The following is a 25,755-nucleotide window of genomic DNA, read 5'->3' as shown; positions in this document are numbered from 1 at the left end:
ACAGAAAATAATCATATAACGCCATAACGCCATATAATTATGATGTGTTTATTTCAGCATTCAAACCAACATTTGACAAGAATCCAATGGTTTCATATATCCAGATGCCATTTGGTGGAAATTACACATTACCTTGTAAAGTAGAAGCCGCTCCTGTTCCCGATGTAAGTGGTTTTGCTCGGCATAGGTCCCCAAAATTTTTTACAAACACTATTAGTGATATAAAGTGATGTAAAATGTTTCATTTGGTTACAATTCACTGCACATAAATATTTATATCACTTTGTATATCAATTTGAGAGCAGTCTGCAGAATCTGATTAATTTGCTTCGTTGCTATCGAATAAAACGGTCCGTGGTGAAAACAACTGTACCTTTCTAGCTAGAATCTGCTCATTTACATCCACTGTTTGAATGGCTGTAAAGATATCATAAAGACTTTACTATCTATTTTTATCACACAGATTGTTTGGTTAAAGAACGGATCTCCCTTACCTTTGACGCCGGGTATAGTTGACGGTCATATAGGCATGACCTTTGAAAATGATCTAGTGTTCAATACTATTGAAAGCAGTGACCAAGGAATGTATACATGCAAGGCGACTAATGTGAACGGAGAGGCAATAAACTCTACAAGAGTTGATGTTATCAGTAAGTTCTATCCACATCTTTGTAACGGTATTTCAGCTAGGTGGTGGTCGGAATCCTTACAGTTATATCGCTTAGAAATTCAAATTCTTCTGTAGTGCAGTTATACAATAGCAAATATGGAGATTTAAACTACCTTTTAATATCATACAATGTCGGTTTTAGAATAGTTGGCGCTAGTTTTCCTTATGGACCGATGATACATATCCGTTCAAAATCTCGTTGTTAAGAAATTAACGCTTCGCCACAATGTTGATCAAATATTGCTGAAATTTAAGCAAGGTCAATACAAACAGAGGCCGCAGCAGGAGTTCGAATGAATCTATATTAAGTAACAATGCGAATACGCTATCTACGCTTATTACGAATCAAACACTAAATAAACATTTTCATATTTGGTTTTCTTCAGGAGGTATCAACATAGCAACCGCACCCGTGGACACAAGAGTTCGAGTAAACAACACGGCGTTCTTGTTTTGTCAGGCGGCCTATGACAGCCGTAGTTTTGATTTGACGTATCAATGGAGAATTAATGGACATCTCATTGACCCGGAATTTGACCCACACTTCTTGCTGGTACATACTAAACATTGCTACTTCTAAAACAAAGTCCGAGTGTCCTTTATGAACCAAACCTCAATTACAGACGGTTGTTTATACTTATTTACAATAATTTATGAAACGTCCATTGCAAGATGGGTTCTGCAACTTGAATCAGTGTGGAGATCTTCGAATGGTATCTTAATTCATGATGGTTTGACAGAAGCTCAGCCAGTGTTTCCTTTCAATTAAACGCACATCCACGACTTTCTTAATTGAGCTGTGAATAGGAGCCGTGAGAGGAAAAATGGGGTAGGTGCGGGGGAGAGCTCTCCCTCCTGTTGGTGGGTGTATGGGAAGCCTCACCCAAAAGTTTTTAAAATTTAAAATCTACTTTGTGCAATTCGACATACATGTACATCTGAGAACTTTGGAGATTAACTCGGTTTGTCACAGAAATCTCTAATAGAATTAAAAGAATCACACAATTTTAAATGTATGACTACTTGTAAAGTGACCTCTCCTTAGTTAGTGAATATGGATGTGTAACTAAAGCTTCACCGAAGTTTGCGAACGTTTTCATTTATATCAAATACTCTTAAATACTTTAAAAATCACATTGAAACGTCCTTTGGAAGGATGTTATGCAAACGTTAAACATAAAAATGAATTGTAAATACATCAATTTTTTTCCGTCCCTATTTTCATGAATTTCATATCTTTTACTAAATACAATTTGAAATTTCATGTAAATCTTAAAATACTTTGCTTTCAGAGCAAGAGAGGTGGTCTCGATGGTCTTTATATTTTGAATGCGCAGTTTAAACATACTGGCAAGTACACGTGCGAGGCTCGTACAACGATACACATTGATAGCAGGAGCGCTGATCTCTACGTGGAAGGTATGTCATAGTTCGGCGTAGCTGAAATCCTGACCCATATAAACACTTAGACAAAACATACCTGTTAAAGTATGGAATTTACGTAGTGATGACTTTTAGCGTTCGGTCTGTCAGATCAGCTCTCCAGGGAGGCTGCAGATCAGCTCTCCAGGGAGGCTGCAGATCAGTTGAAATAATGTTTCACAAGTTGGAAAGGACATGTTGTTTAATATAACTGTGACCCTCACTGAACCGTGTTTTGTTTGGAAGATATTGTTAAATATATCTGTGACCCTCACTGTACTGAGTGTTGTTAGGGAGATATTGTTTAATATAACTGTGACCCTTACTGAACTGTGTGTTGTTGGTGAGAGATTGTTTGATATAACCGTGACCCCCCATTGAACTGAGTATTGTTGGATAGATATTGTTAAATTTAACTGTAACATTCAATGTACTGAATGTTGTTGAGGAGATATTGTTTAATATAACTGTGATCCTTATTGTACTAAGTATTGTGTAATAGTTATAGTATGTGTGAGAGTGTGTTACCATGATATATCAGAGCTAGGGGTACATCGAGGGTATTTTTCTCTGCACATATCGTCGAGGCCGGTAGATATGTGCAGAGAAAAATACCGAGATGTTATTTAACGTGTCAGACGTTTTGATATTATTTTTTAACTTAAGAAAGATAGTAACAGTGCCATTGTAAAAAATTACTCACGGGTTGCCATTATTTCATAAAATTATTTTCATTTCCATACGCCGAATCCAGTCTTTATTCTGCGTTTTCCGGATAAATGACGTTACGCCATCACTTCCGGTTTATCAAACGTGCTGAACTACCTTAAATACTAGTATAACTGTACCATTTACAACCTGAATGTTGTTAGGGAGATATTAATTAATATAACTGTGACCCATACTGTACTAAATGTTGTTGGGGAGATATTGTTTAATATAACTGTGTCATTCACTGTACTGAATGTTGTTTGGGAGATATTGTTTAATACAACTGTGACTTACACTGTACTGAATGTTGTTGGGCAGACATTGTTTGATATAACTGTGACCCTCACTAAACTGTGTTGTTGGGAATATATTGCTAAATACCGTAATATATAGCGAAAATTAAACCCTCGCAAAAATTTCTGCTTTTACAGTATAACTGTGTCCCACACTGTACTTAGTATTGTTTGGGATATATTGTTTAAAATTACCGTGACCCTCACTGAACTGTGTGTTGTTGGGGAGATATTGTTAAATATATAACTGGGACCCTCACTGTACTGTGTATTGTTTGGGAGATATTGTTAAAGATAAGTGTGAATCTCACTGAACTAGGTGTTGTTGGGGAGATATTGTTAAATATATAACTGTGACCCTCACTGAACCGTGTGCTGTTGGAGGAGATATTGTTAAATATATAACTGTGACCCTCACTGTACTGTGTATTGTTTGGGAGATATTGTTAAAGATAAGTGTGACTTTCACTGAACTAGGTGTTGTTGGAGAGATGTTGTTAAATTTAACTGTGACCGTTACTGTATTCAGTGTTGTCTTGGAGGTATTGTTTAATATAATTGTAATCCTTACCGTATATATATGAAATTGGGGATATTCTGGTTCATAAAACTGCCTAATCTTGCATTTTACAGGGCCTCCCGGGGCCCCAGCAGGTGTGTATGCTGATTCGACATCCATCACATCCGACTCCGTCCGTGTGATCTGGACAGTGAGCACTGAAATCAACCATGGTAGCGCTATAATCAGTTATGACATGGAGACTGAACTAGGAATATACCCTGGTGAATGGAGAACGGTAGCAACTGGTAAGGATATTTGACTTGATGTATACAATACTCAGTGTTGTCAAATATCAGATATCGAAGTGTGTAAATTACCTGTAAGTTTGACATTCATTCAAGGAGAAGTTTCGGATTTGTCAGGACATAACATAAACAAGGTGCATTAAAACTTTATTTTATTTCAATGGAAAGAAAGCTAATCAGTCATACATGGTGTTCTACAGATTATATCATGGTACACGTGACTGCAGTCCATTATAAAAGGGCATTAGCTCATCAGGTAATGCACGACTTTGTAAATGTTCTATGTGTTTCAGATATCCTGGATTTTTCAGCAATGAATGAGGCTATAAATTTTGGACTAAGGGACGATCAAAGGTTAGCAATGATATCCGGACTGTTGCCCGACATTGACTATAGGTTTAGAGTCCGAGGCATCAATAGCTTTGGAAGAGGTCAAGAAGCAAGTTGGGGGTCTGGTAGGTATACTTTGTGCAATTTTTTATGTGCGTTGCAACTCCTTGTTCTATTCATGTATATCTGTGTTTAGAAATACGTTATCACTGAAAAGTCAGGTTTTACTGTATGTCTGACTAAACCATATCAGTAAGAAGCGTTGGCTGAATAATGACTTAACAACTTTAAGAAGTAGCTTGGCAACCGACGAGAAAACCTTTTTAATAATCAAATGTAATCTTAAATTATAAATTTGAAAGTACTGGTTTGGTAGATACTGGATTTGCTTTAGACTATGTTGTTATATACTATTTGTGTAAGTGAGTCCGTTTAGTAATCTGGTAACTTAGTAAAAACTATATTATCATAAGGGGGTGGGGAAGGGTGAGGGTAAGAGGGGAGGTGGTCTCCGTTGCCGAGTGGTTAAGGTCACAGACAACAAAACAAATCTAATGATTAAAGTCACAGACAACAAAACAAATATTTTTCACGACTCCGTTCAGTGGAACTACACTGTCAAATACACCTTGTGTTACTGAATGCGTTCATTAACAAAAATAGTGTCAAATGCTGTTAGAGTAAACGAGTCCGTTCAGTATTGCCATTCTGTCAAATGCTATTTTCGTTGTTGTTGAATCCGTTTAGTTAAGCCATACTATCAAATGCTGTGTATGTTGTTGAGTCTGTTCAGTCAAGTCATACTGTCAAATGCTGTGCATGTTGTTGAGTCTGTTCAGTCAAGTCATACTGTCAAATGTTTTGTATGTTGATGAGTCCGTTCAATAAAGCCATAGTGTCAAATGCTGTTTTTGTTGTTGAGTCTGTTTAGTAAAGTTAACTGTCAAAAGCTGTTTGTCTTGACGAGACTGTTCAGTAAAGTCATACTGTCAAATGCTGTTTTTGTTGTTGAGTCTGTTCAGTAAAGCCATACTGTCAAATGCTGTTTTTGTTGTTGAGTCTGTTCAGTAAAGTTAACTGTCAAATGCTGTTTATGTTGATAAGTCCGTTCAGTAAAGCGGTAATGTCAAATGCTGTTTTTGTTGTTGAGTCTGTTCAGTAAAGCCATACTGTCAAATGCTGTTTTTGTTGTTGAGTCTGTTCAGTAAAGCCATACTGTCAGATGCTGTTTTTGTTGTTGAGTCTGTTCAGTAAAGCCATACTGTCAAATGCTGTTTTTGTTCTTGAGTCTGTTCAGTAAAGCCATACTGTCAAATGCTGTTTTTGGTGTTGAGTCTGTTCAGTAAAGGCATAGTGTCAAATGCTGTTTTTGGTGTTGAGTCTGTTCAGTAAAGTCATAGTGTCAAATGCTGTTTTTGGTGTTGAGTCTGTTCAGTAAAGCCATACTGTCAAATGCTGTTTTTGTTGTTGAGTCTGTTCAGTAAAGCCATACTGTCAGATGCTGTTTTTGTTGTTGAGTCTGTTCAGTAAAGCCATACTGTCAAATGCTGTTTTTGTTCTTGAGTCTGTTCAGTAAAGCCATACTGTCAAATGCTGTTTTTGGTGTTGAGTCTGTTCAGTAAAGGCATAGTGTCAAATGCTGTTTTTGGTGTTGAGTCTGTTCAGTAAAGTCATAGTGTCAAATGCTGTTTTTGGTGTTGAGTCTGTTCAGTAAAGCCATACTGTCAAATGCTGTTTTTGTTGTTGAGTCTGTTCAGTAAGCCATACTGTCAGATGCTGTTTTTGTTGTTGAGTCTGTTCAGTAAAGCCATACTGTCAGATGCTGTTTTTGTTGTTGAGTCTGTTCAGTCAAGCCATACTGTCAGATGCTGTTTTTGTTCTTGAGTCTGTTCAGTCAAGCCATACTGTCAGATGCTGTTTTTGTTCTTGAGTCTGTTCAGTAAAGCCATACTGTCAAATGCTGTTTTTGTTGTTGAGTCTGTTCAGTAAAGCCATACTGTCAAATGCTGTTTTTGTTGTTGAGTCTGTTCAGTCAAGTCATACTGTCAAATGCTGTTTTTGTTGTTGAGTCTGTTCAGTCAAGCCATACTGTCAAATGCTGTTTTTGTTGTTGAGTCTGTTCAGTAAAGCCATACTGTCAAATGCTGTTTTTGTTGTTGAGTCTGTTCAGTAAAGTCATACTGTCAAATGCTGTTTGCGTTGATGAGTCCGTTCAGTAAAACAGTACTGTCAAAAATTGTTTGTGATGATGAATCCGTTCAGTAAAGACATAATGTCAAATGTTGTTTGCGTTAATGAGACGTTTAGTAAAGCTTTCCTGTCAAATGCTGTTTATGTTGATGAGTTTGTTCAGTAAAGCCATAATGTCAAATGTTGTTTGCGTTAATAAGTCCGTTTAGTAAAGCTTTACTGTTAAATGCTGTTTATGTTGATGAATCCGTTCAGTAAATCCATACTGTTAAATGTTGTTTTTGTTGTTGAGTCTGTTCAGTAAAGTCATACTGTCAAATGCTGTTTGCGTTGATGAGTCCGTTCAGTAAAACAGTACTGTCAAAAATTGTTTGTGATGATGAATCCGTTCAGTAAAGACATAGTGTCAAAAGCTGTTTGTCTTGACGAGTATGTTCAGTAATGTCATAATGTCAAATGCTGTTTGCGGTAATGAGTCCGTTTAGTAAAGCTTTCCTGTCAAATGCTGTTTATGTTGATGAGTCTGTTCAGTAAAGTCATAGTGTCAAAAGCTGTTTGTCTTGATGAGTCCGTTCAGTAAAGCCATACTGTCAAAAGCTGTTTGCGTTGGTGTGTTCGTTCGGTTAAGTCATACTGTCAAATATTGTTCGTGTTGATGAGTTCGTTCAATAAAGTCATACTGTCCGTTCAGTAAAGTTGTTAAAAAGTGTTTGTGTTGATGTGTTCATTCAGTAATACTGTCAAATACTCTTTGTATTGTTGTTTCGATAGTATCGATGTGTCTTACCAGTAAATACAATTAATTCTGTTTGTATCGGCGAGTCTTACCAGTAAAGCTGTATGTATTAAGGGAGTCGTATGTTTATTCACTAGTCACAGCCAAGATTTCTAGAGACTTGCGGGATCATTTCGTAATATTGAAGAAGTATTTGTGTACGGTTTTATGCGAAAATTTCTGATATGTACATTTACCTTACTGTTGTTTTAGTGTCCATCAAAACACCAGCAAGAGCGCCTGTAACTGTTCCTAGAAACATTCGTGGTCTAGACGAAGGAAAAGTTGGCACATTAAACATTGTCTGGGACGTGAGTGCTTATTCTGATACTGTTTTTGTTGTATTAGTTCAACTGAATAGAATTTGTATATTATTAATTAATGTCAATTTAAATATATGTTATTTGTTTCTTAAGCAATTGAAAGTTCAGTATTTGTATGGATCGCTAAGGATCAGACACCGACACTGTTAAAGATGTCAGGGTAGTATGATCTTACCTTGAAATTTACCATAAGCTATTATTTACGAAAGACTATTTTGCCTTCCTTAATGCTACCATCACCCGCGCCCCTTGGAAGGAAGATAGGATGGCGAATATAGGACGTGATTACGTCGGGAAATTGGTAGGTCGTCAATGGTAGGATGGCAGAATAGCATCGTCATTTTTTCGTCCAATCATCACCATCTTGTCGTACTAACATCTTACCATTCTTTCGAACTACCATGGTCACCCTACTATCTTACCATTACCATCCAATAATTCTAGTACCCTACCGTCCTGCTTTCCTACCAAACTACTTTTACTATCCTATAATTCTAGTATTCTGCTGTCCTGTCATCTTGCCATCCTATCATTACTTTCCTATAATTTTAGTATCTAACAGTCCTGTCATCCTACCATCCTATCATTACTATCCTATAATTTTAATATCCAACTGCCTTGTTTTCCTACCATCCTATCATTACTATCCTATAAGTTTAGTATCTAACTGCCCTGTTTTCTTAACGTTCTATCATTACTGTACTATAATTCTAGTATCCTGTTGTCCTGTTTTCCTACCATATCATTACTATACTATAATTCTAGTATCCTACTGTCCTGTTTTCCTACCATATATTTACTATACTATAATTCTAGTATCCTACTGTCCTGTTTTCATACCATTCTATCATTACTATACTATAATTCTAGTATCCTACTGTCCTGTCATCATACCATCCTATCATAACTATCCTATAATTTTAGTATCAAAGTGTCCTGTCATCCTACCATCCTATCATTACTATCCTTTAGTATCCTACTGTCCTTTCATCCTACCATCCTATCATTACTATCCTATAATTTTAGTATCCAACTGCCCTGTTTTCTTACCGTTCCATCATTACTATACTATAATTCTAGTATCCTACTGTCCTGTTTTCATACCATTCTATCATTACTATACTATAATTCTAGTATCCTACTGTCCTATCATCATACCTTCCTATCATAACTATCCTATAATTTTAGTATCAAAGTGTCCTGTCATCCTACCATCCTATCATTACTATCCTTTAGTATCCTACTGTCCTGTCATCCTACCATCCTATCATTACTATCCTATAATTTTAGTATCCAACTGCCCTGTTTTCTTACCGTTCCATCATTACTATACTATAATTCTAGTATCCTACTGTCCTGTTTTCATACCATTCTATCATTACTATACTACTATAATTCTAGTATCCTACTGTCCTGTTTTCCTACCATATATTTACTATACTATAATTCTTAGTATCCAACTGTCCTGTATTCTACCATTCTATCATTACTATACTATATCTAGTATCCTACTGTCCGTCATCATACCATCCTATCAAACTATCCTATAATTTTAGTATCAAATGTCCTGTCATCCTACCATCCTATCATTACTATCCTTTAGTATCCTACTGTCCTTTCATCTACCATCTATCATTACTATCTATAATTTTAGTATCAACTGCCCGTTTTCTTACCGTTCCATCATTACTATACTATAATTCTAGTATCCTACTGTCCTGTTTTCATACCATTCTATCATTACTATACTATAATTCTAGTATCCTACTGTCCTGTCATCCTACCATCCTATCATTACTATCCTATAATTTTAGTATCAAACTGTCCTGTCATCCTACCATCCTATCATTACTATCCTTTAGTAGCCTACTGTCCTGTCATCATACCATTCTATCATTACTATCCTATAATTTTAGTATCCAACTGTCCTGTCATCATACCATCCTATTATTACTATCCTATAATTTTAGTATCCAACTGTCCTGTTTTCCTACCATTCTATCATTTCTATCCTATAATTCACCCTACTGTCCTGTCATTCTAACATTGTTACTTTACCATCCTACAGTTCTAGTACCTTACCGTCCTTCATCCCATCATCGGCCAATCAGCCGGTGGTAGGATGTACACAAAACAACAAAACAGGATTCTGTAATGTTTAGTCATAGTTTGTGTTAGCTGTTATATTGTTTTGAACATTATTTTTCAATATATGCGAAATAAGCACCACCCATGATACTGATGTGCACTAGTGTTAAAACTGACTAGTACATGTAAATCAAACGATCATAGGAAAACTTATAAGATAAATACACTGTATCAACAGAATATCAATTTAACGTTGAATTGCTACAAAACCAGTTTGGTTGGCCCTAAAGGTGTTCTTTAGAACACATACATTTTTTCTCTTGTGTACGTTTTTCAGCCTCTGGATATATCGGAGTACAGTGGATCCGGGGTCGGATACAACGTTTACTTCAGGAAATCAGATGATCCAAAGGAATGGTTTCATGTAAGAGTTTCATCTATATATTCTATCTAGTCATCTTCGCAGCAATTAAATCTACATTTGTCTGTTTCAGCAGTCAGGTTAAACGAACTGACTCTTGCGAATGCTTAAGCCTTTACAGGAAATAACATATTAAGATACTGACAAATAGGCAACATAACTTGAAACTCTTCAGTTTCTGTGGGCAGAATAAACATCTGACAATATGGCTAAGAATAAATTTGCTAACAATGTAGAGCACATTAGTAAACTGGAAGACTAAGCACCAAGTGCACAATTATGATATTGCTGCTAACGTGTGAAAATAAATGGTGCAATGTCTTTAATATTCACATTGTTAATATACGCAAAGCGTCCAGTGACAAAAGTCTTGAATATATACATTGTTTACAGGCAAAGGATCAAGGGTCAAATTCTTCTGTATAAACACTGTTTGCAGGCCAAGTTGTAAATGCACTACAAAAGATGTACGCCTATATCTTATAATATGTAATCTTTCGAAATGTCAGCCTTGCTCGCTACAGTCCATCTGCCTTTATAATTTCATTTGAAATTTTCATTTTTTTTAGCATTGTGAATTCATTTAAATGGATTGTGTTTGTTAATTAGTATAGTCTGCCAATATCTTGGGAAAATGTGACTTCTGATGGCATTTTTTGTTAATGCTCGGATATTAGTATTAAAGTGTTCCTTAGAACCGAACATGAAATTTAAAAGGGACTGTCGCCTTCTAGGGTTCCTCATAACAGTACAATGGGGTCAAAGGTCAAATAAGTGCATTTACAAATAAACTATGCCGCTGTGCACTCGTTTTATTTTCATATACTATCTAAATTGGTTTAAATATTGTGTCTCAATACCCTTTAATATTTTGTAAATAAAACTGATGATAATATATAAAATATATATCTGATTTATGTAATTTTATTATAGAATAATATGTATCTTGGGAAAGTGGCATACGATGGCAAAGTGTTTTTTACTTGACATGTTTGCTAATCTTTATATGTGGATGAACTAGAGAAATATTTTTGGAAATGTTGTATCCACGGGTTATTTCAATGTAACTTCAAGGTCACAGACATGCCAAGGTCAAAACTGAGCTTTTAAAAATGACTTCTAAGATATTAAATGTAGCAAAATGATGCGTATATTAACAGTATACTAAACAGCTTTTCTGACTCCACACCTGTTTTTTCCCTTTATTGCCAAATTTTCACAGATTTGAATGACTGTTTTACACAATGTTAAATGATTATTCTATTATAATATAACATAGAAACGATCATAGCCTGATGTAAATTCATTTAACTGTAAGGGTAACAATAAGGTAACCCTTAAATTAAAAGTCACATTAGTAAATTCCAAATCAAAGAAGTAAACTTTAATCCTATTAATACAATGATATTAAAATTATTATATTCTGAATGTTCAACTCTGTTTAGTTATAATGGAACATCTGTTAATATTTTCAATATGTACATATTAATTTTTATCAGGTTTGTGACAGCATTAATAAAACTAAATTAATGACAAAATTGTTCAATCCCGCAGATGAGGGAAAAACAAAAGTCAGGTGTTAGAAAAATTGTTGAGCAAATGATTACAAAATGACACTGCAGATGCATTACTTGCATTTCAGGCAGCAATAAAACTTGAATTTAAGCTTTGAAGTGACTATAAAAAGAATATTTACATATTGTACACCTTTTGAGAAATGTGTGCGAAAGAGAAAATATGATAGGTTTTGAAGAAGAAGACTACAGCGAAAAATGAATCACATATAAATGTATAAAATTCTCACGTAAGTAGTTAAAATCACTTTACTATCATGTATACAAACAAGTATTTTAGCTCAATCATTAGAGCGCAGATCTATGGATCGCGGGGTCATGAGTTCAATCCCCGGGAGAGGTGAATGTTCTCCTTGACGATTTGATAATAGACATTGTCAGGAGTGATTTCGTCCTCCACTTTCTGAATCATTTGGAGATGTTGGCAGTTACTTGCAGGGAAAACGCTACTACTTGTAGAGACTCCAGAAACACTAATTAAGTTAATTGACCACCGTTACATGACTGAAATAATATTGAAAGTAACATTTATAATATTATATGAAATCCTTCTCTAGTCCCTAAAGAAATGATTTCAAATCTGGTGATGATTCATTATATGATATATGTTTATGTTAATTTTTCCACGTGACGATGGTTAAATATGACCATTTTAGAAGAATAACTGAAATATTGGTCAACGCATAGGTTTACACAGTACAACTATGGTAATAAACTAATCAGAACAGATCTGTAGGATTTCGACTAGCTATAATCTTTACAGTATTCCCTTCATTTACTGTAATATAGTTCTTTATTTTACCGTAAGTCAGGCATTTGTCATCATATTTTAGGTATTTCCAATTAAGTTGCACTTTTCAAGAACTAGATTTGCTAGCACCGAAGCTCTTAATGCGATATTTGCATTATTTTATTCTAAAAATTCACCAGGCTATTTCTGTTTCGATCTTTTTTATCTTTGGCTTTGCTTCTACACTCTCACTTCCTATTCAAACCAAAGTTGAAAAACGAATCAGATCGTAACAATTTACAGATCTGACACATGGTTTCAGACAGGATGTCCTTGACACCATTGTGGTCTTAACACTGAAACATTAGTCATACAGATGTTTTACAAAAAAATGTAAAATTAAACATATAAAAGCATCAGAAGGTTGCTTTAGATTTTTTTATAATAGTAACATTCAGGCTCGTTCAGTGTTACATTGAATTATATCTTCCGATATTTTCATGATGACTGACATATGATGGTTCAGCTAATCAAAATGATGAAATATGGTGGTTCGATAGTTACCAAGAGATATAAAATGCGTAAAAATAACTTTCTGCAGGATTAGAAGAGCATGAAGAAGTGATTTGAAATTCAAAATGATGGAATTGTTATAAACAAATAATACCGGTTAATAAATCATGTCAGGCTAACCCGTCTATAGCTTGTGAAGTGTTATGGAGTTTATATATTTTTTATATAAGGGTAAGAAGTTATTTCTATATAACGGCAGTTCATTCTAACATTCCGCACTGAATTTAATTGACAGTATATTTATTTTTACACGTTTAAGACTACGATAGCATTAGCTCACAATTGTTTATTTTATAACATCAATAGATTCCTTCGTGATACATTGGTAAGTTTGCTCCACCCGGTTCTATCACCAACGAATCACTCGGAAATCTAAAGGTGTTGTAACAGGAAAACAAACATGCTTTGCCCCTATATTCACAATCATAAAGATCATACTAATAACATTCGATATACAATCGAATTCACTGACAATTATCAAGCCTTTTTGAAGTTATGACTTCTAAAGAACCAACATGAAACACTTGAAGAGCTGTTACAAGTTCCTATGATAGCCTAATGTCAATGTGCAAGGAATAATTTTTAGCTGATTCAAAATTATGAAAAGTACCATTTTTCATGCTGATGCACATGCGTAAACCAATGGAATAGAGTTTTGATTCACAGCATGGACAGTTTTAGATAATGCTTGAGAGAATTTTCACATTTCATTTTATCTCACAAACTGTCTTAATCAAACCGAGTTTGCTATTTTTACGTTCCGGAGTTTTATGCCTCAGAAGGAATCTTTAAGTCTGTCGACAGTTAGTACTGTCAAACTATTTTCGCTAGAGCTTGACAGGACAAGCAACATGTGTTCGAGATATCAGTAGTACAAGCCAACGTGAAGTATACATTATATAGACCTGACACCGAGTTCGAGTGAGCAAAGTAGTAATTGGATAATCCGAATTCGAGCAAACGAAGTTTGACAACTAGTCTTTATAAAATACGCGCCATAGATTTTTTCCACCTATACTGTTCATACGGACAATAATACAGGTAACCAACCAGCCATTATGAAAACGGTTAGCCAGGAAACGGAAATTTTAGAAGCATGAGAAAGATAACTTCCGTAAATGAACAAAATATTAGAGCGTACTTTAACTCATTCTATAGAAATAACTTTAGTCGTTTTGAATTTTGCCAGTCTCAAATGCAATTAATCTATTTGAAGTAATTTATCTTACTTCTGAGATTCATAATTATCACCAAAGAATTAAAAGTTTGTATTAGAATGTAGCAAAAATTGCAAATATCTGAAGTTTATAACAAAAATGCACTTACTGATCTTTGACCTTGTGCTGTGACCTTACTTTGAACCTTAGAATGCGACAGCCCCCCCCCCCCCCTGAAAAGTTTCCAATTTTTATAAAGTTAACAATGAACATGGCGGTCGGGCATTAACAAAAAATGCCATAAAAGCCAATTTCAAGGCCTCTTTATTTGATATATAGGCAGACTAGTAGATATATAGCACCTCCGGCATATGGACGCGGAATATATCCATTCTAGTTAGTAATACGAAGGGGTTAAGTACCAAATAGGATAGTAATGTAGCTGGTTTTCTCAGAGACTGTACGTGGATATATATATATGCCGCAGATATGATCATTTTATGCAACTGAAAAATGCGACAGTACAGAAAAGTGTTTTTGATTCACATTAAGTTACATACACGAGTTGTTCAATCAGTCAGTATCATATTTACTAGTTACAAAATACAATCAAACACTGCTGAGGTGCTTAGGTTATAGTGTTTCAGTAAAAAAAGAATACAAAAATATATATAGAGATAATTTTTGAAATGTATTTTCGTCACGAAGCATTCCATTCCTTCTTGACTGCCCTAAAAGTCATATACGCATTATGATTACACACAAAGGTGGTGAATGCCTGTCAGTATCGCTGTTAGAGAAATAATTCATTTTCGGTATTTTAGCACGCGCAGTCTGATGTCATTCGCAAAACAACTTCAACAAAATGAAAAAGTGGAAAATAGGACACCAAAATTTCAAGGTGATCATTTAATCGCAGCTAAAACTATCTTTTTTTAAAGATCAAAATCAAAATCGAGTCGACATAACTATAGAACTGGAATTATAAGACGTAGAAAATATCAATATTCAGACATTTATTTTGATTTTCTGAAATCCGTTGAAAGCAAAACACTAGTTTTTGTAGCAAGCTACTGTAAAAATATCATTATAAAAACTGAAAGCTAATTTTGTACATATATACGAATAAAGCTACCAGCGCGATGCAAGGATTTGCTAGAAGTCCAAATGTGGTTTATACCCTTATAAACGCGTAAAAAATACCATTTGGTGCATAAACATTACGACAGTGTATTCAGACCAATAATTACAACTGAATAAGTTATGTACAAAATCTTCTACGTGTGTATACATTGTTTGCAGGCAAAGAGTCAAGGTACAGAGTCTTCCGTGTATATGTTGAGCGCAAATAACCAATCTGCGCTATTTACCAAACGCGCAGCGCATATAACAAATTTTTGTACGTTGGTTATATGCGCAACGATTTACCAATCGTTGCGCAGGATAAATTTAACCTGCGCGATTTACCAAATGCGCAGCGCAAATAACAAATGTAACTGTATATATCAGAAATTTGCATTTCGTGTTTGATAAGTCATGCAGTTGGTCAATTTATTAATAAATATAGATGTCAAATGCTGAATATCTTGGTATTTAAATTATGTGTCATAAATTTGTTTCTACATCAGTAGATTCACGGCAGTCGGTCACCAGGTTTCAATACCTCCGATCTTATACAAGATGTAATAAAACCCAAACATGCGTGAAGGTGTGATTTCCTCCAGCTTGCACACGTCGCCCTCTGTATGTTTTAGGCTATTTTTATAATTTTCTGCTTCACCCGAGCACACACTTAGCAAAATATCGTTTTTATTATATTGAAATAGCTTGAAATTTCACAATAATATTCTTTTTACCAACGGGAGCATATCTCTCAACATGTCTAAGATAAAAGATGAAATAAAAAAGTCACAGAATTAAAAGAAAATTCTTACAGATCTTATCTATATTATTATTATTATTTTGTAGTACAAAATCGATTGAATAAAGAATAGGCCTAATTTTCATCAAAACGTGAACGAAATTTTATATTTTGTAGCTGTGCAAGATATCTGTTCGGTGCCCTGCGCTAAAGGAAAATCTGGAAATTACTCTGATAACTTGAATATCTTTTATAAATCATATTAACTTTTACTTAGATTTACGATTACAGACTAAAACTATAGTGTTTTTTTTACAAATCTAAATGGATCTATAATGTTACACCTGTAACTTGCGTGGGAGGGAGGTCAAATCAAATGAATACTGTAGAAAAAAATGATTAGAAAAAGAGTGATTTCTGTCATCACGAGAACGAAATATTACATTTTTTATCTGCGCAAGATGTGTGTCTGCGCTAATAATAAATCTGGAAATTACTCTGATAACTTGAATATCTTTTATACGGTAAATCATATTAACTTTTACTTTGATTTACGATTACAGACTAAAACTATAGTTTTTTTTTCAAATCTAAATGGATCTATAATGTTACACCTGTAACTTGCGTGGGAGGTCGGTCCTGCGCTAATAGCAAAGTTTGAAATTATACTGTATTTCAAATATATTTCATTCATAAAACATACTATTTATGTAACTTTCAAATGAATACTGTAAAAAATGAATAGAAAAAGAGTGATTTCTGCCATAACGAGAACGAAATATTACATTTTTTATCTGCGCAAGATGTGTGTCTGCGCTAATAATAAATCTGGACATTACTTTGATAACTGGAATATCTTTTATAAATCATATTAACTTTTACTTAGATTTACGATTACAGTCTAAAACTATAGTTTTTTTTTACAAATCTAAATGGACCTATAATGTTACACCTGTAACTTGCGTGGGAGGTCGGTCCTGCGCTAATAGCAAAGTTTGAAATTACACTGTATTTCAAATATATTTCTTTTATAAAACATACTATTTATGTAACTTTCAAATGCATACTGTAAAAAATGAAAAGAAAAAGAGTGATTTCTGCCATAACGAGAACGAAATATTACATTTTTTATCTGCGCAAGATGTGTGTCTGCGCTAATAATAAATCTGGAAATTACTCTGATAACTTGAATATCTTTTATAAATCATATTAACTTTTACTTTGATTTACGATTACAGACTAAAACTATAGTTTTTTCTAAATGGATCTATATAATGTTACACCTGTAACTTGCGTGGGAGGTCGGTCCTGCGCTAATAGCAAAGTTTGAAATTACACTGTATTTCAAATATATTTCATTCATAAAACATACTATTTATGTAACTTTCAAATGAATACTGTAAAAAATGAAAAGAAAAAGAGTGATTTCTGCCATAACGAGAACGAAATATTACATTTTTTTATCTGCGCAAGATGTGTGTCTGCGCTAATAATAAATCTGGAAATTACTCTGATAACTTGAATATCTTTTATAAATCATATTACCTTTTACTTTGATTTACGATTACAGACTAAAACTATAGATTTTACAAATCTAAATGGATCTATAACGTTACACCTGAAACTTGCGTGGGAGGTCGTTCCTGCGCTAATAGCAAAGTTTGAAATTACACTGTATTTCAAATATATTTCTTTCATAAAACATACTATTTATGTAACTTTCAAATGCATACTGTAAAAAAATGATTAGAAAAAGAGTGATTTCTGTCATAATGAGAACGAAATATTAATTTTTTTTTATCTGCGCAAGATGTGTGTGTGCGCGCTAATAATAAATCTGGAAATTACTCCGATAACTTGAATGTTTCTCATAAACTATGTTAACTTAAACTCTGTTTTATGATTACAGACTAAAATTGTAGCTTTTGCAAATCTGAATATAATGTGGGATGTCGGTCCTGCGCTAATTAATAGCAAATCCTGAAATGACACCGATATTTCCAAAAAAAACTTTATTTCTTAAACTTACTATTTATGTATCTCTAAAAATTAAAGATATGTTTAATAGAAAATAAATAGAAAAAAAGTCATTTCCGTCGTAACGAGAACGAAAATTTTACATTTGTTATCTGCACAGATGTAAGTCCTGCGCTAATTGTACATCTGCAAATTACTCCGATTACTTGAAATCTCTGATAAACTATGCTAAACTTAAACTCTGTTGTATGATTACAGACTAAAATTGTAGCTTTTGCAAAGACGAATGTAATGTTAAATTTGTACCATGCGCGGGATGTCACAGCAAATCCTGAAATGACACCGATATTTCAAATATATTTCATTTTTAATACATACCATCTATGCAACGTTTCTTTTGTTTATTGTAAAAAAAAGTTTTAAGAGTAGGAAATAAATAAATAAATAAATAAATACAAAAAAAATAATTTTTGTCATAACGAGAACGAAATATTACATTTGTTTTCTTACTTTGATCAAAGCAACAAAGGAAATGATAAAATTGGATATTTCTCAGATTGGTTTCTTTCTTAATTGAGTGATTAAATTAAATTGAGCCACGTCATGAGAAAACCAACATAGCGCGTTTGCGACCAGGATGGATCCGGACCAGCCTGTGCTTCCACGCACTCTGGTCAGGATCCATGCTGTTCGCTTTCAAAGCCTGATCGAACAGAATGGATCCTGACCAGACTGCGCGGATGTGCAGGCTGTTCTGGATCAATGCTGGTCGCAAACGCACTATGTTGGTTTTCTCATGGCGCGCCTCAATTCTCTTCAACGATCATAGTTAAACCAAAAAAAGGTTACTAGTTCAATATTTAAAATATAAATTACTTCATATTGAATGTAGCGGTACCTAATTAGTTATAATGTAAGTCAAAGAAGCATTCCTGAATTTGTGATTTCATGATCATGATATTTAGTTAAAAATAATTTTTAGCAAAAGCATGTTTTATCACTGTTTATGCACGACGGGCGGTTATACGTCGGGCGTAATAATATCATGAGGGCGCATCCCGAGTGATTTTTTTTGTACGACGTATGAACGCCCGATTGTATAAAGAGTGTTAAAACATTCTTTTGCTATAAATTATTTCGATTCCAATACTAGTATGCCCTTAATCTAAAACAGCAGATAAATATACAAGCGCTTTTTCTTTGTCGCAACAAAATCTTTGACGCCAACGCACGTTAACGTGACGTCATTCTATCGTGAGAGTGTTTTAACAGAGGCAGGCATATTAGAATGAAACATATAAAGTGACAAAAATTTGCACAAATAACACACCCAGATATAGTACAGTTGATTTCCATGTTTACTTGTTTACTATCACTGCTTGAAAATATTAAACTTACAGACTTAAGCATACCGGTATTGCATTTAGAAGCAACTTTCATCTGGATTGTAATGAGATGCATTATCAGTTGTACAGGTTACTGAATATATTCAACAAAACAGGAATATTTCTTTGTTATCTGGTCATTTGGGGCTACAATAGAAAAACGTAAAAGTGATCGTTTCTAAACTTTATTCTATCTACTATCTTTCACAACTATCAAATGTATTGCCTAATGCTATAATTTAGCATGGTTTATGAAAGATATTCAAGTAATCAGGATCATTTCCAGATTTTTTATTAGCGCAGGGCCGACATCCCGCACAAGATACAGATATAACAAAATATTCATTTGGCAAAAGCTACAATTTCAGCCTGCAATCACAAAACAATGATAAAGTTAGCATGGTTTATGAAAGATATCCAAGTTATCAGGATTATTTCCAGATTTTTTATTAGCGCAGGGCAAACACATCTTGCGCAGATAACAAATGTAATATTTCGTTCTCGTTATGACGGAAATCACGCTTCTTACTATTTTTTTCTACTCCGAAAACATTTTTTTATGAAGTTACATAAATAGTATCTTTTAGAACTGAAATATGTTTGAAATATCGGCGTCAGTTCAGAATTTGCTATTAGCGCAGGAACAACATCCCGCGCAGGCTGCGGATGAAATATTATATTCAGATTTTCAAAAGCTACGTTTTTAGATTGTAATCGAAAAACGAAGTAAAAGTTAAAATGGTTTATAAAGGATATTCAAGTTATTGGAGTAATTTTCAGAGTTCTATTAGCGCAGGACACACAGCTTGCGCACCTACAAAATGTAAAATTTCGTTCTCATTTTGACGAAACTTATTAGTTATTCTATCTATCTCACTATAGAACATTAAAAAATGATATAAGTATAAAAGATCTGTAAGAATCGTCTTTTAATTCTGCTTATTTTTGTTTTATTTTTAATCTTGGCCATGTCAAGAGATATGCTCACGTTGGTAAAAAAGAATTGCGCTTTTTCAATATGATGAAAAAAAAGCGATATGGTGAAATGTGGTAAGTGTGTGGCAATTCAGTCTTTTATGTAAGTCTCCTTTATGTTCTATATCCGGTATAAAATGACTGCGTGTGATCGAATGAAGTAAAAATACTTTAGTTATAAAAAGAATAGAGAGGACGATGTGGCTATCCGAAGGAAATCACACCTTCACGCATGCTTGAGTTTTATTGCATATTGTATCATACAGCAGATATTGAAACCTGGTGACCGACTTCCATGATGTTGAAATAAATTTATGACACATTTTTAAAACCAAGATTTGCAATATCAGTCTGTAATTGTTAAACCATGTAAAAGTTAGCATGGTTTATGGCAGTTATTCATATTATCAGAGTAATTTCCAGATTTTCTATTAGCGCAGGACACATCTTGCGCAGCAACAAAAATTCGTTCACATTCTGAAGAAAATTACTCTTGTACTACAAAACATTTAAAAAAAAATCAATACGATCAGTAAGAAATGATCAATATATATTTGAAATATCGATGTCATTTCACGATTTGATATTAGCGCTGGACCGACATCCCGCACAGGCTACGGCGTTTAAAAGTAAAAAAAAAAAAAATGTGTTATTAAATATACTTTGGATATTTAGTATCATTTTAAAGTTTTTTTAACACCTATGACAAATGACTCTTGATACCGTCGTCAACTGAAATTTTTAGTCCATAAACTACCAGGGACGTGAGCGTCTAATTAAAATTACCGCATAAATACGCTCATTTACTTTAAGAAAAATGTTTTTCTTGTTCTTTACAAATTAAGCACAGTCAATTCACACCTTTACGCGTGCCTGATCACCGTCAGTTTTAAAATTAAACAATTTTATGTAGGCATACAAGTCTAACCCTCTAATGATATTCTATTTTATCGGGAGATATCATCCATATGTTAAAAGCGCAGACTCATTTACCAAACGCGCAAGACAGTTACCTTGCGCATATAAGAAATATATAAGGTTGCCCGATTTACAAATCGTTGCGCAGATAACAAATTGGTTATTTGCGCTGCGCGATTTACCAAATGCGCAGATTGGCTATATGCGCGTAACATATATATCAATTTAAGGAAAATATTCTACGGGCACAGTCTTCAATAAATGTGTCTACTATTATCCTACTGATAGCGTACATTTGTAAACTTCAATGTTAAAAACTTTTTAAATGCTTTAAAATACTTCTTAAATGCAACATTTTCGTTTTTGTTGTGTTGAGCGACTGGTGGAGTTTCCACTTTTTCTATTTTACAGGTAAAAGTTCCAGGGGCAAAAAGTTCAATGTATTCACATCTGGTAGGGGAAGATAATTTTTACCTTGAATATTCCGTAAAGGTTGGAGCGTTCAACGATCATGGCAGTGGTCCAAATTCTACTGTACACACTGTCATGTCTGCGGAAGGCAGTAAGTAACATAAAGACTTTTTTGGAAACAAAAAATCAAACAAACATCATAACACTTCATATTTTTATAGTAAAGGCTTTTAAAATTTTCGATAAAATAACTCCGCACATTTGATTTGTATGCGCTCTGCACAAACTGGTCTTGTAAAATGGTGGCCACCAGAGGACGTAGCAGTTTGCCTTGTATGTGGAAATTTTCATAGTCGTATAAAAGACTGCTGACCAATTTTCAAAATAGGTTTACATAAACGTACCATGTGTGACCCTTTGCGAAAATTGTTCGAATGTTCCGATTTGTCAAAAAATGGCCTCCCCCACCAGAGCTATCTTTGTCGGCCCTCTTATTGAGTTTCCGATTATTTCGATTCATCAATATACATGGCTGCAAGATGGTGTGGTCATTTTTTCCTGTATGTATAATAATGAAAACTTGAAAACTGCACGCCTGATTTTAAAATGATTTCACACGAATGATGTTTCGATAAGTATGCAAATCGTATTGAGTCGCCAAAAGCATGGCCGCTAGAGAGCGTTGTCACTTTTTCCTGAATGTTTATGTTAAAAAATACACATTATGTTCTTTGGGCTGAAAAGACCTTTCGTTACTGAAATTGTGAAAAAAAAGAAACTTCTTTTGAAAATCTCATGCCCTGCTCCATACTGCTTCATTTTGAATGGAAGTAGAAACTGATATGTAACAACTTGGTAAATATGGTATGAATCAGGCGGAAAACACCCTATTGGCTTTTGACCTTAGAGTGTGACCTTGATCTTTGATTTAAGGGTTTAGTAGTTGTATATGATAAATTGTCTCTATATGGGAAACGCATGTGTCAAAGAGTTTTAAGCCAGACCGAGGAAAAAGCTTTCGTCCTTTGACCTCTGGGTGAGACCTTAACCTTTTGACTAGGAACCTGGGTTTTGCACATGAAAATTCATTTCATTATGGGATATACGTGTGCCATGTAATGTAAGTATTCCTTCAAGGACGCCAGAGTTATTAACCGGAAGGGGAAAAAACACTACTTTCGTTTGTCCTCGGAGTGTGACCTTAACCTTTGCTCATGACACGTCGTCTTATATTGGGATATATTTGTGCTAAGTTTGATAAAAGACATTATAACGATGACAGAGTTATGATCCGGTCAGATAAAAAACTACTGACTCTTGACCTCTGAGTATGATCTTGACCGTTGGGCTAGAGTGTTGCGCATAATGTGACGTCACATTATGGGATACATTTGAGTTCAGTGTTATTATAATCCCTTCAAAGAATGCTGAGTTATGGACCGGACAGAAAAAAGTACTAACGTTTGACGCTTTAACATGATTCATTCTTTAAGAAATAAAATCAAAGTCTATCAGTTTTGAACATTGTCTGACATTACAGAGATAAAAATGAGCCTTTTTGTTAAATAATCAAAATTAAAAAATTAAATGTACCTGTTAAAAAGGTCAAAATTAAAAAATATTCTAACGTCACGATTATGTTTGCATGAAAACGTCTTCTGGCATAATTTGTAACAGACTTGTGACCACTATTAACAAGTCTTACTTTAACCTTCGACTATATGTGTATATTGGAAACATTAAAAACTTATCAGAAATTGGTTACCTAATTTCAAAATGATTATGCAGGAAAGTTATTTGTGTGACAATTTGCTAAAGCTATTAAATGATTTCAAATCGTCAAACAGCAGGAGCGAAAATATATAAAATATTAAACAACATCTGTCCCGAAGTGTTAGATCTGTCTACAAGCTAAAACAGATATAATAAGTCAAACGTCATCTACTAATATACCACTGTTTTAATTTCCCAGAAATGTTCTTTGGTGACCAACTGCCAAATTACCAAAGCAATAGAAATTTTGAAAAGAAACATTGATGCTGTGGCGTCTCTAGTTTTCCTTATATTGCTCAATGGAAAATCTAAAAATCATCTCCTCTGAATCAGCTGGCCAGTTTCCGAAGTAGTTTTGTTATACATGTCCGAACTGTGAAACTCTTATTACATGTATAAGATCAACATTGCCCTCTTGTTACCGACTAGTACCAATAGCATGCATTTTGATAGTTTTCTCATTATTCTTTAACATGCTGATAGTTGGTATTATAATGTGCGTCTATTTTACCTTCAAAAACCGATAGCTTGTGTTTTAATTGGTGTATATTTTAACGTTTAAGTGCAGATAGTGGCTGTTTTGGTGCGGGTCTTTTTATTAGCTCACCTGAGCAATGTGAGTTATTGTGATCATGCGATGTCCGGCGTCCGTCGCCTGTCTGTCTGTCGTATGTCAACATTTAACATGTGTATGGCATAGAGGTTGTATTTTTATATTGATCTTCATGAAATTTTGTCAGAATGATTGCCTTGATAAAATCTAAGTCAAGTTTGAATAAGGATCATCTGGGGTCACAAAATAGGTCACTAGGTCGTCAAAGAAAACCTTGTGTATGCGATAGAGGCTGTATTTTTCAATTAATTTTTATAAGATTTAGTCAGAATGATTGCCTTGATAAATCTAGGTCAACTTTGAATTTGGGTCATCTTGGGTCAAAAACTAGGTCACTTGGTCAAATCAAAGAAAAAATTGTGTGTGCGATAGAGGTTGTATTTTTCAATTTATCCTCATGAAATTTAGTCAGAATGATTGCCTTGATTAAATCTAGGTCGAGTTTGAATATGGGTCATCTAGGGCTAAAAACTAGGTCACTGGGTGAAATCAAAGAAAAATTGTGTATGTGATAGAGGCTGTATTTTTCAATTGATCTTCATGAAATTAAGTCAGAATAATTGCCTTGATAATATCTAGGTCGATTTTGAATATGGGTCATCTGGGATCAAAAACTAGGTCATAAGGTCATATCAAAGAAAATACTTGTTTTAACTCGAGAGACCACATTTTTGGTCCAACTCACCTAATGAAAAATTGGCCAGAGTATTTGTTTCCATGAAATCACTAGGTAATACATGTTTACACTGTTATGGTGTGTTTCTCAGGTGAGCGACCTAGGGCCATATTGGCCCTCTTGTTTAATATACAGCCTTGAAATTTGGATGACAAATACAGTTTTGCACACCGATCTTAAAACAGTGACTATGAATATGAGTTACTGACGTACTATTTCAATATTTTAGTATTAGTTTGACATTTGAAACATGTAGCTCATATTACTCAGGTCAGCTATCCAGGGTCATCATGACCCTCTTATTTATCTTTAAGTGCCAATAGCGAGTGTTTTAAAAAGTGTCTATTTTACCTTTAAGTGCCAATAGTAGGTGTAATAATGGGCGACTGCGACAATTACAACGAGTCGGCGTTTACCATGACGTGGACACCAGTGGAAGATACACGAGAGGTGGTAAAGGGAAAACTGAAAGGATATAGGGTAATATACTAGTAGTATTTAACTAATTGTTAATTTATGTAATTTCTATTCAGGTACTATGTGAAATTCTGGCCAAATGTCATTATCGGTATATGTGGATGCACACTCTTTAGTTATGATAGCATGATGAAATAAATGTTAGTCGATATTCTTATATACAACCTTCAGCTTATAACATGAAGTTTTCATAATTCATAAGAATCAAATGTTAAATTATGGTCATTAAGCAATTATTGAGAATCAGTTTCTTTGGAAACACAATTTAATCAATGTTTGATTATCAGTTACGGTATTGGCACGATGACTTTCCGGAATATGTGATGTGGAGGGATCTGTACGGACAGCATGATTCTGCCGTCATCATTGGTCTAGAGGATAACACAAACTATTGGGCTTCGGTACAGGTTATGAACTTTGCTGGTGTTGGACCTATTGGTGAAATCCGTCTGGCTGAGACATTTCATTTAGGTATATATGAGTTTTATCATTTTTGTTTTCCTTTGGTCCTTAGGATTATGTTATTTTGAAATCTTTACTGATAATTACTATTAGTCTAGTATAATAATGTGCATGTTTTCAATGTAAAATATTTATAGGTTATTAGCTTTGTATCGTGAAATAT

The 25,755-nt window shown here is 34.2% G+C and overlaps 1 protein-coding gene across 1 annotated transcript in view; it reads left to right on the top strand.

Moving 5' to 3' along the window:
- LOC123527320 (contactin-5-like) overlaps positions 1-25,755 on the top strand; it is a 70,881-nt gene that overhangs the window by 41,023 nt on the left and 4,103 nt on the right. The window contains exons 13-23 of the mRNA XM_045306704.2: positions 58-164; positions 464-650; positions 1,057-1,223; positions 1,963-2,089; positions 3,730-3,903; positions 4,197-4,358; positions 7,412-7,509; positions 9,947-10,033; positions 21,592-21,742; positions 25,012-25,133; positions 25,418-25,601. Coding sequence (XP_045162639.2) covers positions 58-164; positions 464-650; positions 1,057-1,223; positions 1,963-2,089; positions 3,730-3,903; positions 4,197-4,358; positions 7,412-7,509; positions 9,947-10,033; positions 21,592-21,742; positions 25,012-25,133; positions 25,418-25,601 — 1,566 coding nt within the window. The remainder of the gene's footprint in view (positions 1-57; positions 165-463; positions 651-1,056; positions 1,224-1,962; positions 2,090-3,729; positions 3,904-4,196; positions 4,359-7,411; positions 7,510-9,946; positions 10,034-21,591; positions 21,743-25,011; positions 25,134-25,417; positions 25,602-25,755) is intronic.

This window comes from Mercenaria mercenaria, chromosome 14 (assembly GCF_021730395.1).
Source record: "Mercenaria mercenaria strain notata chromosome 14, MADL_Memer_1, whole genome shotgun sequence".
Classification (NCBI taxonomy): Eukaryota; Metazoa; Mollusca; class Bivalvia; order Venerida; family Veneridae; genus Mercenaria; species Mercenaria mercenaria.
This window is presented reverse-complemented; position numbering and strand designations above follow the sequence as displayed.